Source organism: Cydia splendana, chromosome 6 (assembly GCF_910591565.1).
Source record: "Cydia splendana chromosome 6, ilCydSple1.2, whole genome shotgun sequence".
NCBI lineage: Eukaryota > Metazoa > Arthropoda > Insecta > Lepidoptera > Tortricidae > Cydia > Cydia splendana.
The window spans coordinates 11,488,273-11,502,154 of NC_085965.1; the positions used below are offsets into that span (position 1 = coordinate 11,488,273).

The 13,882-nt window shown below is 37.1% G+C and overlaps 2 protein-coding genes and 1 long non-coding RNA gene across 3 annotated transcripts in view; 2 read left to right on the forward strand and 1 right to left on the reverse strand.

The window, feature by feature from the left end:
• Nucleotides 1–13,882, forward strand: part of LOC134791442 (uncharacterized) — a 251,576-nt gene that overhangs the window by 214,242 nt on the left and 23,452 nt on the right. The gene's annotated exons all lie outside the window — the stretch shown is intronic.
• LOC134791419 (uncharacterized) lies at nt 608–7,055 on the forward strand. Its single transcript, XR_010144300.1, has 2 exons — nt 608–1,003; nt 6,456–7,055. It is a non-coding gene; the product is annotated as an uncharacterized LOC134791419 (long non-coding RNA).
• On the reverse strand, nt 7,053–9,299 carry LOC134791418 (uncharacterized). The gene is made up of 4 exons (XM_063762438.1): nt 8,911–9,299; nt 8,545–8,636; nt 8,152–8,362; nt 7,053–7,665 (listed from the first exon to the last, which is right to left on the reverse strand). The coding sequence occupies exons 1-4, from the start codon at nt 9,125–9,127 to the stop codon at nt 7,286–7,288; spliced, it is 900 nt and encodes a 299-aa protein (XP_063618508.1). The 5' UTR covers nt 9,128–9,299; the 3' UTR covers nt 7,053–7,285.

Genomic DNA, 13,882 nt, shown 5'->3' on the forward strand with positions numbered 1-13,882 from the left:
TGCATGAGTGGCCAAATGAGCAAATCGTCGTATTTAACTATAGTTCGTTTTTTTTAGGTAGGTATTGATAAAAGTAAAGTAAAGATTATAAAAGATTATAAAATTAAAGATAGATTGATGAAAATTAATGTATTTCATATATTCCCTAACGACCTTAAGGTCGTGGTGTAGTTAACTACATCTTACTTTGTGAATTTCAGCTCTCTGGTGTTATCTAGCACGAAGCTATAAGGGTTTGAAAATGAGACGAAATGGTTAGAGAAAAGGTAGGTAGAGCCTCGCCTTTTTTTTGGTCGTCTAGGCGGAGGCACGGCCGTGTCCCTAGATAATTCTCTACATCTATAACTATCTCTATTTAAATTATAGAGATAGTTGTAGAGAAATATTTGCGTTAGCCAGGATTTCCCAGTATTAGAATAGCGCGTTTCTACATTTTCAGGACACGTTCTCCATGAGATTTCCCAATTTCCCCATAACTGTATTCCGTAAGAAAATATTGTTCAGGAACACTTATTTGCAAAAGTGCATGGCCACTTTATGAATGTATTCTAACCATAATAAGTCCATGATGCGTCTCACGATAATAGGTATTACTCACCAAAATTTCATTTCAGATAACATAAGCAACAAATCATTATGATGATACCTATCTCTCATAATCATGATAACAAATCACTACATTACAAATAAATAATAACATAAATAAAATCATGAAGCCAGTTCTAATACTTCTTAGGGAGCAGCAATAGTCGCCATTGAAGTCAACTTCGATAAAAAATCAACATTGCGACTTTCGGCCGATGCTGTGTTGTAACAACTGGCAGTGTTATTCGCGCAACAGACCAGCCACGTCCTATGGTGTGTTAAACCGATATCTAACGAAATAATAACAATGACTTACGCATTTATAATAGTGGCGGCCGTGGCGTTGACGTTGAAAGTGTGTTTCATGAGTTTCTCACTTTATTTCACCTTGAAAAATGGAGAAAAACAGCAGACACAGGTGAGGTTTTCATTTCATCAAATATATAGTTTTTCGACATGTAAGATTGTAAGTAGACACATTCTAGGGTTGTTTTAAAAAGGAGCATTGATTCTCAAGAGCTGGCCAATGTTCATAAAAATGTTGATTCTAGAATTATAATAGGTATTGTATAAATGAATAAAATAGGTAAAAGTAAGAACCTACATATTGGAATGCGTCTCACGTTTGAAATGTCTATTGTCTAATAGAAAACATTTCCTGTTAACTTATAAACAAGTACGTTAAAGTTAAAATACACTTATACGCGATTCAGTGCCGACATATAATATACATAATTAGAGAGGACAAGTAATTAGGTCTATATTGCAATATTTTACTATTGCGATACTTAATTAATTAGGTACCTAATTATTAGGTAAGCGTGAAAGTCTATGGAAACGGCACGTTTTAACGACACGATAAAGCAGAGGAAATCCACGGTAAAGTAAAAACAGGCCAAGAGCATGTCGGGCCATGCTCGGCGTAGGGTCAGGTCAGGGGTGCATAACTCCTGACTTCGGACAAACTCGGCTCCGTTCGGCTCAGCATTGCTCCGAACAATTATTAGGGTTGACACAACTTGACGTCCCTTTGCGTGCACGACCACAGATAAGATAAAGGCTTCAATCAATCAATTTTTGTGTATTATGGCTCCATCAGGGCTTGATGATTCCGCCAGTGTCGAGGTTGGATAACACACGGCCAGTATGATAAAGATCGTCGGTGATGTATATACGGTGTTCGGTAGAGTATCCAACCACCCTACAAACAAACACGAACCATTCAACCTACGGACAACACGACTACTTCCAATAGTTAAAGACGTCACAAATCAGACAACGTTTGTTGTGTATGTATATAGATATATGTATATATTATTAAGGTTATTATAACATTTACTAGATCCATCACCTGTCAGTATACTCATACTTCACAGTTTGAACTCATTCTTAGTTAGGAATTTATTTAGGATATCAACAAATGTGGTATAAACTAGGGTTAGCAGGAAGTTAATATTTATTGGACGGCTTATCTCACGTGGGAGAAAATCATATATTGGATGACGTATTAAGGGGCATTCCAAAAGTATATGGTTAGTGGTACCTTCGTCCAGTCCACACTCACAGATAGAGCTGTCCCTTATTCGCATCTTGGCCAGGCGCACTGGCGAACAAATGTGTCGATGTCGTAATCTGATAATATTCGAAGTTGCTACCTTAGAATAGCCTTTGTGCTTGAAAAACCAGGGTTTAGGAGGGATATTTGGTTGAAAGTTACCGTAGTGTTGACCCTTGGCTCTACGTGAGAGCTGCCATGATTTATTCCAATTTTCAAATAGAAGACATCTTATCGAAGATCTTATGTCTCGAGTAAAGCATTTTTGGTCAGAAGCGAAACTCTTTGTGTATGGCAGCTTTTGCACATTGAACCACGACCTCGTTACCATTTATGCCTGAGTGGCTAGGGATCCATGCCAAGACTACTTGCAAATTGGCATCATGGCATTCTCTCAGTTTATCTTTTATTTTTAAGGTAAGGTAGAAGTTATCCTTGGAGTGAAATGGTAGTCTCTTCAGGTCCTGTAGGCAGCTCAGAGAATCAGTCAAGATTATACTTTTGTCTTGATTATGCCATTTAATTTAATGTAGGTGATAGCTTCATATAGAGCGACTGCTTCGCCAGTAAATATTGAGGCTTGTGGAGGGCTTTTATTATTAAGTACTATTTTATATTTTGGGATCCATACCGCTGATCCTACAGATTCTGTTGGGTTTATTTTAGAGGCATCTGTGTAGACCTGTAGCCATCCCTTAAATTGTCTGTCCATAATTTGGTTAAATACTGTGTTTGCATTGGGAGTTTTTTTAGAAATTCCCAAGTCTAAGACGACTGTGGGTTGAAAGACTAATGTGTCGTAATTAAAGCAGAATATTTGAATCTTATCAAATTGGTAAGAATTTATATTGCAATACTTTTTTAAGATTTAATTAATGGGGGGAGTTCTTTCCAGTAATTAGAGTCAGGAGATATATCCATTAGGGCTTTACATTTTGCTAGCAGTGGGTGAATCTCATATTGTATTATATTCATAAGAAATCTATCGGCCAAATACTGTCTACGCATTATAAGAGGGGGATCTAGACATTCCACTTGCAGAGCATTTATTGGAGATGACCTCATGGCACCAGTCACAATTCGCAGGCACTTAACCTGGATTCTATCCAGTTTGCCCAGTGCTGCCATATTACAGGGTTCCAAAATGAAACTAGCATAGTCAAAGTGGCTTCGAACTATAAAATTATATATAATTTTCTGGATGTACGGATGAGCCCCCCATCGTACGCCAGACAGTGAGCGCATAGTATTAATACTTATTTCGCATTTTTTTGCAATATAGTCCAAATGGCGGGGTTTACCAGTCATTTTAGAGTCGAGCAGAACTCCCAGAAATTTTACCGAGTTAACAATTTCAATTTTTTGACCCTCCAAGGAGAGTTCTATAGGTGGGATATTTTTTTTACGAGTGAATACTACAGCTTTACATTTGGGGACGGATAGGGAAAGTCCATGAGCTTCAAGGTAATCTCTTAGGTAGAACAGGGCAGAGGCCAATCGGGACGAGCATTCTGCAAAAGATGAGGAGTTCTTGTATAGGACTATATCGTCCGCATATTGCAAAATATTGCAGAAGGAGTCTACCGTGGGTAGTCCAGATCATAAGTATAGAGACTATATAGAATGGGGCTTGAATTATGACTTGAATTTGGACAACCCTAAATAGCCGAAAGGGATAGTGCCATATATTAGAAAGGGACAGCATGATTCGACCCTGAACCGCTGTCAATCTTCGGTTTTGTAGGAAGTTTCCTTTCTGTACGGTAGTACTATTACTTATTCTGTGGTAGGGTTCCGTATTTACCCATCTGTCAGCATCACAATAGGCAGACTCGAACGGGGGCTATTATTTATATTAAGTATTATATATTATAATGAAAATGTTTGGACATATCATCCGCAACGAAAAGTCGATGGAGCGGTTGGTAGTGCAGGGTAGAGTGGAAGGTAAACGTTCTCGCGGTCGATCTCCAACAAGGTGGACGGATCTCATAAAGTCCACGACGAAATGTTCCCTGACTGAGTGTGCTCGGAGTGCCACAAACAGAGAGAGATGGAGGAGTATCGCAACAGCCGCAATAAACATAGAAAAGGACAACCCATAACCACGACCACTCTGACAAGAGTGTACGACTAAGGAGGAGGATTATAATGAATAACAAGGGAGAATGTGACATGTTCGCTCAAATAAGTAGAAATTAGATATAGGTGACAATTGGCACTTTTTGGGTTTCCGTTAAACCGTTTGAAACTATGTAAATATCTCGATTTTTGCGCAATTTAGGTGAAAATTTTGATTTTTTGTTATATATGTACCTACCTACATATTGGACAGTATAAAAGCTTAGTTTGCAAGTAGTTTTAGGGTTTTTCTTGTTGTGCGATAATTTTATCATCGGTACGATAATGTTGACACTCAAATTCGATAATTCACTTTTCAGCTTACCTACCTATACCTAGCTACCCTTATGTGGGACAGGAATAACCAAACAGCTTAATCGACCCACACTTGACTCATACCTAGTTGAGATAACAATATTGAAGAACATTAGGATTAGATTAGATAAGATTATTTGTAAAATTTATTGATTTATGAAAACGAGCGAACGACGCGATAGCGGCCAAGGCGGACACAGTGGCTCAGCTTGAACAGTTGAAAGTTGAAATTAGGTTGAGTGAGCCACTGTACTCGGCTATATTTTTACCGAGTTACTTTACGAAGTAACTAGTTAATAATCTGTGGAGTCACTTTCCGACCCTACTTAACAAGACAATGGATTTTTTTTATTTATTTATTTAAGTGCAGCAGTGGTAATAACGTTATATTAAGCTTTTTTAAAACAGGCCCTTGGTATCAATTAGATGCAGCAAAAACATGGTTATAATTTTATCTCGTCACGTTATAAATAACTTAACACGCCTCTTATAGGTCTACAATTAAGATTGTGTCAGACATTTTTGCACGCTTTGTTATGCAAGGTAGGTATTAGGTAATTACTTGCAGGTGACTGTCGAATTGCCGATTTTGGTTTCTGGCAGCTCGTTACGTATCGGTTTAGTAGATATAGGTTAAGTTGGATGGTTAGCCCCTTCTTGGAACTTTTTCTAGGTATTTCTATTTTCATTAAACTATAACTAGGTATGCTTCTTTTTTTATGTGCATACATATTTCTATTTTCATTAAACTATGCCTATGCTTAAAATGGCATTATGCTATAGAAAGTATAAGTGGTCTTAATACCCAACCCCTTTTTAGGGTTCCGTACCAAAAGGGTAAAAACGGGACCCTATTACTAAGACTCCGCTTTCCGTCCGTCTGTCACCAGGCTGTATCTCATGAACCGTGATAGCTAGGCAGTTGAAATTTTCACAGATGATGTATTTCTGTTGCCGCTATAACAACAAATACTAAAAAGTACGGAACCCTCGGTGGGCGAGTCCGACTCGCACTTGTCCAGTTTTTTTAACCATGTCGCGATGTAATGACATTTTAATATACCTATCGACATGGTTAAAAAAGGTTCAATGCTGTTTCTTGTGCAGATCATTCAAAGCTGCTGACTGTACCTACTCGTCTAATTTGATCTTTAATCATTGCATTATTACATTTATTACCAACAATCACACCACACACGAACATCCAGGATTCCAATCTTCTACCGAGCACTGGCGAGTCAAAAGCCCATGTGAAGCAGTATATAGGTTCTTATAAATGGATTAGTTGAATAGCCCCCTCCAGACTATGCGCGCGAATCGCGGCTTCGCGCCGCGATTCGCGCACGAGTGTGGAGGAGGCTTATGAATCACGAGGTCAGATTACACTGGTTGCACGAGAACATACCCAACGTGATCATAGACTCGAACTAATGTGTATTCAACGTCAGTATTTAATCGTGCAGGAAGCATTTTGCCATGCGTGACAACTTTAGCTGACAATAATAATTATGATGCTATTTTTTGTTGTTAATGGGATAATAACCGCGTTGACATGGCCGTTTTTAGGAAAATAAGAATCGGCGTGCTTGCTAATAGTCTCGTTGAGGGTTGACAATTGTTCGAATTATATAAATCTGAATCCATAGTTCAGTCAGGCAGTTTCAAGTCAGAGTTCCGTACCATTAACGTTTGTCGCCGTTTTTTGCGTAATGGTACGGAACCCTTCATGCGCGAGTCCGACTCGTACTTGGCCGTTTTTTTTTTTTTCAATTTCTTTGATTCATGTATTCATGTTATGTGCTTGTGTGTCATTTCTGCTCTACAGTTATATCATCTGTTATAAAAGGTCCAAAATAATGATAGTTATTAATTGTTTCAGACGAACCTCCCAGCTAACAAATCGATGGTGATATCTTGGAAGCGGGTTACCCAGAAGTTCCTGCCCCGTTCGCTCTACCTCGTCGAGGAAAACAATAAAAACTTTGTAAATAAAATGTAGGCTTCATGTTATTTATTTTAGGGTTTAATTTATGGATTACTGGATAACAATACCTATACTCAATAGTTCCCAGTGGTAAAAGATGAGAAAAAATCTCGGTTGTTACCTGTGGTACCAACTTGGTGGTAACTAGCGGGAATAACCCGCATAGGATACCTAAAGTTAATAACAATGATATATGTATGCAGGTATGACATCTAACATTAAGTAATCCTCTATTAAGTATATTTTTTTTAAACAGACAATATTGCAAATATAGGTACCTAATTGAAAGTTTGTTTTATTTTGGGTGTTTAGAATGTTTGGTGTAATTTATAATTTAATAAAATGACGGTACCACGGTACCAGCTTAGTCAATTGTTAATTACAATAATTACCTACTTTTTAAAAGAAAATGTTGTGATCACTGATCAGTCTCCAGATCTCCACTAATAATGCTTTCATAAGAAATGGGCAAGGAAAATACAGAAATGCATCCTGGTTGGCAATCTTTTATTTATTGTAATAACACATCTGTATATTCATATAATTATGTACACTTGTACAGTCAGCTAATTACAACCATTTTGAATTTGATAATTATGTACTATGTCCCCTTTTTATATTATTGTACAATTACCTATATAATACAATTATATTATGCAACTTTAATTTATTGAACACTAACACAGTAGGTATGTGTTGTATCGCGGTAAGGTACTTTATTACACCTACTCATAATCAAACTCCTTAACCTCTAAAAATTCCATTTTTCTGACCATTGTTGCCCATTTTACAGTTTTCTTGTTCAGGTTCAGTTGCATTTTTTTATCTTTGTACTCCAGAGCCTTGTTCACAACCATTCGATTGAAAGCATGCACATGTTCATGGTTGGTATATTCCTCAATGTCCATCCACTGGCATCTTCTCACTTCCCTCTGTGATATGGTAATTTGGTCCATAAGAGCCTTCATCATTAATAGCATATAGATGTCAGAATTGCCATACATCATGTTATGTGAGTGCCTCAAAGTGATTAAAGACTGGAACACTGCATCTACTCCAGTTTCTTCTTTGACCTCTCTTATAGCGGCATCTATTATGTCTTCCCCTGCAAAAAATCACTTAAATAGGAGACATCTCTATGATAATTGTATGTGACAGTCAAGGATAATCAAAGTTTTCTAACATTCTTTTGTGTGCAACTTTGTATTAGTAACTTTAGTACTTTTGTATTAGTACTTTGTATTAGTAATTTGGTGGATTAACTCCACTTAAACCTAGAAAACTTTTGATTTCTTAAGTAAATAAACATGGATTCATTAATGTTGATCTGATGATATTTGATTAAAACTGTAAGTTTACTCATTCAGGGAAAACTGCATTAAGTGTGCTTGAAACTAAGGTAAATTTTCTTTTGATTACAAAGTAGGTATTCCACAACTTATAACTTGACTAGTGATGCAGATGACCACATTATACAAAGAAAAATAAAATTTGATAGTCTTACTTTTAGTCCGTCTTTTGTATGTAAATTTATTTAAAAGTATATGCAGACAATATTACATATTTAGGTACTTAAATTAGAATTGCTTACCCCTTTCAACATATCCTCCTGGTAACTTCCAATGCGGGTAATCATAATGTTGTTCAGATACGGCCAACAATTGGTTACGACTATTAAAGACTAGAGCACCAACACCGAGGTTTGTATGCGAGGCTGGTGGCAGGTTAGGTTCCGAGTCCGTAGGCAACCATTTGTACATCATCACAAAACTATCTCTGGCATGATGAAAATTAAAACCTTTCTAAGAATAAGGTGTCATTGAGTTATCAAAAAAGATGTACTTATATATATTACTCAACCTTTTCCCATATGTTACCTGTTTCACAGTCTATTCCAAAGTTGTAGAATGTATACTAAATTCTCAGATTTCAAAAGTAAACAGTGACAAATGGGATTAGGTCTGTTATCGTGATGCAAACTTACTTGTGCAAGTACAGGTACTATTGTAGAATGTTTGATGTCCACTTTAAACCATGCACATCTGTTTCCATTGCTCCGCCACTGTGCAAGTGATTCTGAAAAATTTTAGTGCAGCAATAAAGATGATAGTTACATGATAACTCGTGAACATAAAATAGCAAATCAAGGCTTAACTTTTTTAATTTCCCCATCTTTATATGTAGAATGTTTTACTTTATATGGATTTTATTGGTTTAACATTATGTGAAGGGAGGTTCAGGTACCTACCTCACTCTCCCTTTCTTTTATTTTAATGTAACATTGTGTTGTGTTATTTGATAGATCTATAACACTTAATGAAACCTCACAATAATAAAATTTAAAACTAACCATCAAGTTTAGCTTCAAGTGATGAAATATCCCATTTTTCTTTCGTAGTATCTACTGTGATACCTTTGAACCTATCACTTTCACCTTGAAAAAGATCTTTAGACCTCACTGAGTACCAGCAAATGCTAGGGGCAAACAAGTAATAGTTAAAATAATTACATATAGTATTATAGTACAATGAAATCATGAGACATGATACTAAAAATAAATTAAACATAGGGCATACTTCATTAATCGCCCACTATTTATATTGTTGGTAAATTTACTATGATAGTTAATTTGTATCGATATGTTAACTGAATAACGTCTCAAAACATGGTTGAACATGATGCTTAAAATAGTATTATTTTTAATATTCTTAAAATAAACATGAATTATAATCACAGTAGTAATAAATTAAAATTAATTTTAATGATTTCAGACTACAATCGCGGATGAATTTTACTCTCGCGATGACACTAGTGACAATAACATCAAGTAAAAACGAAAAATGACATTGACTACTTTCGTTTTAAGTTCGAATACTCATGATACAAGCCTAAACAAGCCCTGCACCGACGTCTGCGATTCATAATCAGGGCTGTTTCACTTAGAACTACCAATATGAAGTATGGGGGCGTATGTCTTGTCAATGAATCTAGAGATGTCGCCGGTAACGGCAACCATTTTACCCCTCACCCACTTGTTTTATTTCCTGGGGCAACATTTCACGGTGCTCAGCGTTTAGTTATACGCAGAAAAAAAAGCGGTGCGGTAGTCTGTTACGGCTATCAGTATTTATGGTCTGTAAAAACGCGGAAATTTTAAAAAATATAAGCGCGATGGGTTATCGTCACATAGACAATATGAATTTCGCGTCTTTTTCTACTGACGCAGTTGTTTGACCGGCTATACTTTTGTTATTTTTGCTACATAAAATCATATTGTACTGGCATAATGTCACTGCAATGAAATAAAAAAAATACCTAAACTGTCTTTCAATTGTCTTTTTGACTTTTTACTAGGTAACCTGATTTTCAAAACAAACATTTCTGAATATCGTGATTCGTGTCTTGATTTTTAGTTTTACGGCCAACTCGGCGGCGTAGATAATGGCCGCATCTGAAAAACTTTGCTGCGTTCGGGGATGCAGCAACTCTCGTAAGTAAAATATCGAGCGGGAACATTTAAAATAATAGTGCTAACCGGCCCGACGTGCGACCATGATGTGTTTTTCTGTATTTATTTGTAAACTATCGATGTATAATAATCGCTCACGCTGATTAGTACATACGAAATGGATTCTAAAGCGTATTTTTAATATGTAAGCTATAATACATGTCAAAGAATTGTCATCATAACATGATATAATATTTATAATTCATGCTATTTTCCGGTTAGTTTTGCCTAAAACACTACTAGAGTTAGACCAAAAGAAGTCTGCAACGATTTTGATAGCACACGCAGTGCAAGTTTGACGTTTAAAATAACACTTGCACAGCGTGTGCTATGTAAATCGTTGCAGACTTTTCTTAGGTCTAACTTTACACTCAAGTCTAAACCATGAATCTAGTAAGCAAACGCTTGCCTTACACTATTGTCTGCTTTTAAGAAATCGTATTGACAACCCATCCGTTCTGGAGCGTATGCGTATTTTTACCCCAGACAACTACATAGCTGCAGTAGGGCGTAGCGCACGTAGAGCCAGAAACCTTTTCGCATATCCAAATGTTCGCACCTATCACGGTTCAAACGCACCCACGTACCGAGCAATAGAATTACTAAATAACTTCATAGCTACAGTCCAAAACGCAGACATATTCGCAGACAAGTAGCCGTCCCTACAACGTAGTATCAAGATTTTTTTTAAATTCAACCTATGTTATTTAATATCAGATTATTATTTTTTTATCTCTATGTAACTTAGTAATACATAATATGTATGTTTAATTCTAAAGATAAGTGTGTAATACAATAAGTGTACCTACTACTTTTATGATATGTCAATTGGCTGGAGCTGTAAACTTATACTTAGTGTTTACCTGAATAAAGAATAAAGAATAAGAATAAAGTACCTATAACTGGATCAGGCATGAGGAGTGGGGGAAATGACCGAATGGGAGAGTTTTATGTATCTTTCAGTAGGAGTAGCAGAGAAAGCGCTAATTGTTTGTCCTTGTCGCAGTATCACATTTTTATTCCCCAGCGTAAATTTGGTATGCTTTATGGTGGGCAACAAACCAATTCGCATTGCTTATGTTCTGTCCCTCACGGACGCACGCGTATAGCACATCATAATATATTAAGATCATCTATGCTCTAATCCAGGGCTCTCCAAACCCCAACCCGCGACGCGTTCCAATGACAAAGCATCCGGCAGCGGGAGCCCTGCTCCAGGGGTTCAGGCCTAACAGCAGAGCAACCAGATACACCTCACCTGACTCCAATGACCTGGAACCGGATGAGAACCAATTTAACGGTCAAGGTACAACAAATAATCTATATCTATAGTTGACCCAAACCAAACGGACGACCGGGGTCGTAAAACTTCTCATACACGCTCGCATGATTGAAGGTGGGGTGAGAGAGATAGAGATATGATCCCAGTCGTCCGCTTGGTTTGGGTCTAATATAGCCTATGTGTACTTACTTGTACAAAACAGTGTGTAGTATCAATGTGTGAATGCGTTGAATTTGCTATAGTAGATAGGTAGGTAGGTAGGTACCTAGTTACCTACTAAAGCAAATTGTGTTTGTTTACACAACGTGTATTTTGAATTAGAACTTAGTTGTTTTCCCGAAGAAGGTCGTAAGTGCTATAGATCCCGATGGCGCTTATAGATTGTTCCTCGTAAAAAGACGGGACATTTGTATAGGTATATTTAATTAGACTCAAATCTTTAATCGACAAACGCCAAACGATAAAAAGAAATGTATCGGGGTGATAGATGCTGCGAAAAGACACGCACTATTTAAGTTTCGATTGGCGTTTTCTATCAACTATTGTGATCTTGGCACCCTGGGCATTTCGCTGTTATGTGTGATGACTTGATGAGCAAGAAAAAAATTATAATTCTTCAAGTAAGAGGTTCACAATTTTTTTAATTTGGGTTCTGTACCCAAAGGGTAAAAACGGGACTCTATTACTAAGACTCCGCTGTCCGTCCTTCTGTCCGTCTGTCTGTCTGGCTATCTGTCTGTCTGCTTGTCTGTCTGTCTGTCTGTCTGTCTGTCTGTCAACAGGCAATAACTCATGAACCGTGATAGCTAGACAGTTGAAATTGTCAGATAATGTATTTCTGTCGCCGCTATAACAACAAATACCAAAAACAAAATAAAATAAATATTTATGTAGGGCTCCCATACAACAATAGTGATCTTTTTGCCAATTTTTTACATATAAAACGCTCACGCCCCGCCCGGAAAACGCGCCTGTGTGACGGAACCTTTAAGTAGATGCTCACATAACGCTCATGCTCATACTTTACATACATTACTACCTGCGCCAGCTATCGGATGCCCTATGTCATTCATACAATTTTGTTAATTAAGTTAACTTAGGTAGATACAGCTAATAGGTAAGTAGGTAACGATGCGAGTTGGGTTATAAAGTTCAATAGTTATTATGGGTTAGCTTAGGTTTAGTTTTATTTATAGTTAAGTTTATTGCAATCACATTTATAACACCACAAGTATTGGTATAAGTACAGGCGCTATTTATAAGAAAGGAACTGCCATCGGAAGTTTAACTTCAGCAAGAAATCTAGGCTTTATTGTGATAAGATTTTTTTACGATATTTTTCCTCATCGAAGATGATCAGATCGTAAATATCCCTGTCCCGAAATGTGATAATGAAACTGGAAATCTTTAAAGGAACCGCGGTTCACGTGATCGTTCAGTGATATTTCGTTACTACCGGTCTATATTAACAGTAGGTAGGTATAGGTACTTGAACACTATGAAGTTCCAGGACCTGAGTGATGACCATCATTTTTGATGATGGGATATATCGATGAGGAAATGAGGGAACTCTTTAAATATTATAGGCTTACATTTAGTGATTTTTATTATTGTACAAAAAGTAACATAAAACAAGAAAAAACACACATCATTTGTACAAATGCGAACATACTCGTATATCTCTTTCAGGGATCTTTCCAGTTAATCTTAATGGTGTAATGTTGGCCCACGATGGGAACATAAGAAAATCAAGAAAGTGCGATAAGTGCAGGGGGGCAATTTCAACTGCGGGAAATTTCAACTAATGGAAATATAGGGTCATTGCGCTAGTTTCCGTCCGTGCTCTAGTTTTCGTCCACTTGACAGAAAAGCAAATAATAATGTATATGTATTTGATTTTTAATTTTCTAAATGCGAAATATCATTTTTATGTAGACAGATATATTGTTTTGACATTAAGTATTGCAATACGTACAAATTTGTGCACTAATGTAGGTTTATATTCAAATTTCATCAAGTGGTCGAAAACTAGATCTGGACGAAAACTAACACACCTACCCTATTCCATGTTTTACATTATTAACTAGAGTGCTTATTATTATTATTTTACATTATGAACTATCAAACTCTGACTTCAGTGTCTGAGGTATGTTCATATGGGTTAGTTTTAGTTAGTTGAGCACACAGACAAAACATCCTCCAGACTTAGCATAGTCGCGCTACCCCTTCTGCCACGCATACGGTAATTTTACTCCATGTTCGAGTCGAAAGTGTCTTTGAACGGACCAATCACGGCACGGGACTTTGCTCACCTCGTCCCGCGCACCCCCGCATTTTTAACCGACTTCCTTGGCATCATCGGTTGCATGAAATAATTGCTCTGAACTCGGTCTAGAGAATTCCTAGTCTATGGTTGAGCACAAACCATTTCGTATTTAGGTGGCGCACCGCAGTCCAGCATATCTAGAGTCTTCAAAAGGCGAGTGGGCGGACAGGAGGACGCCGACACCGACCGGTCGGGACGCAGTACGG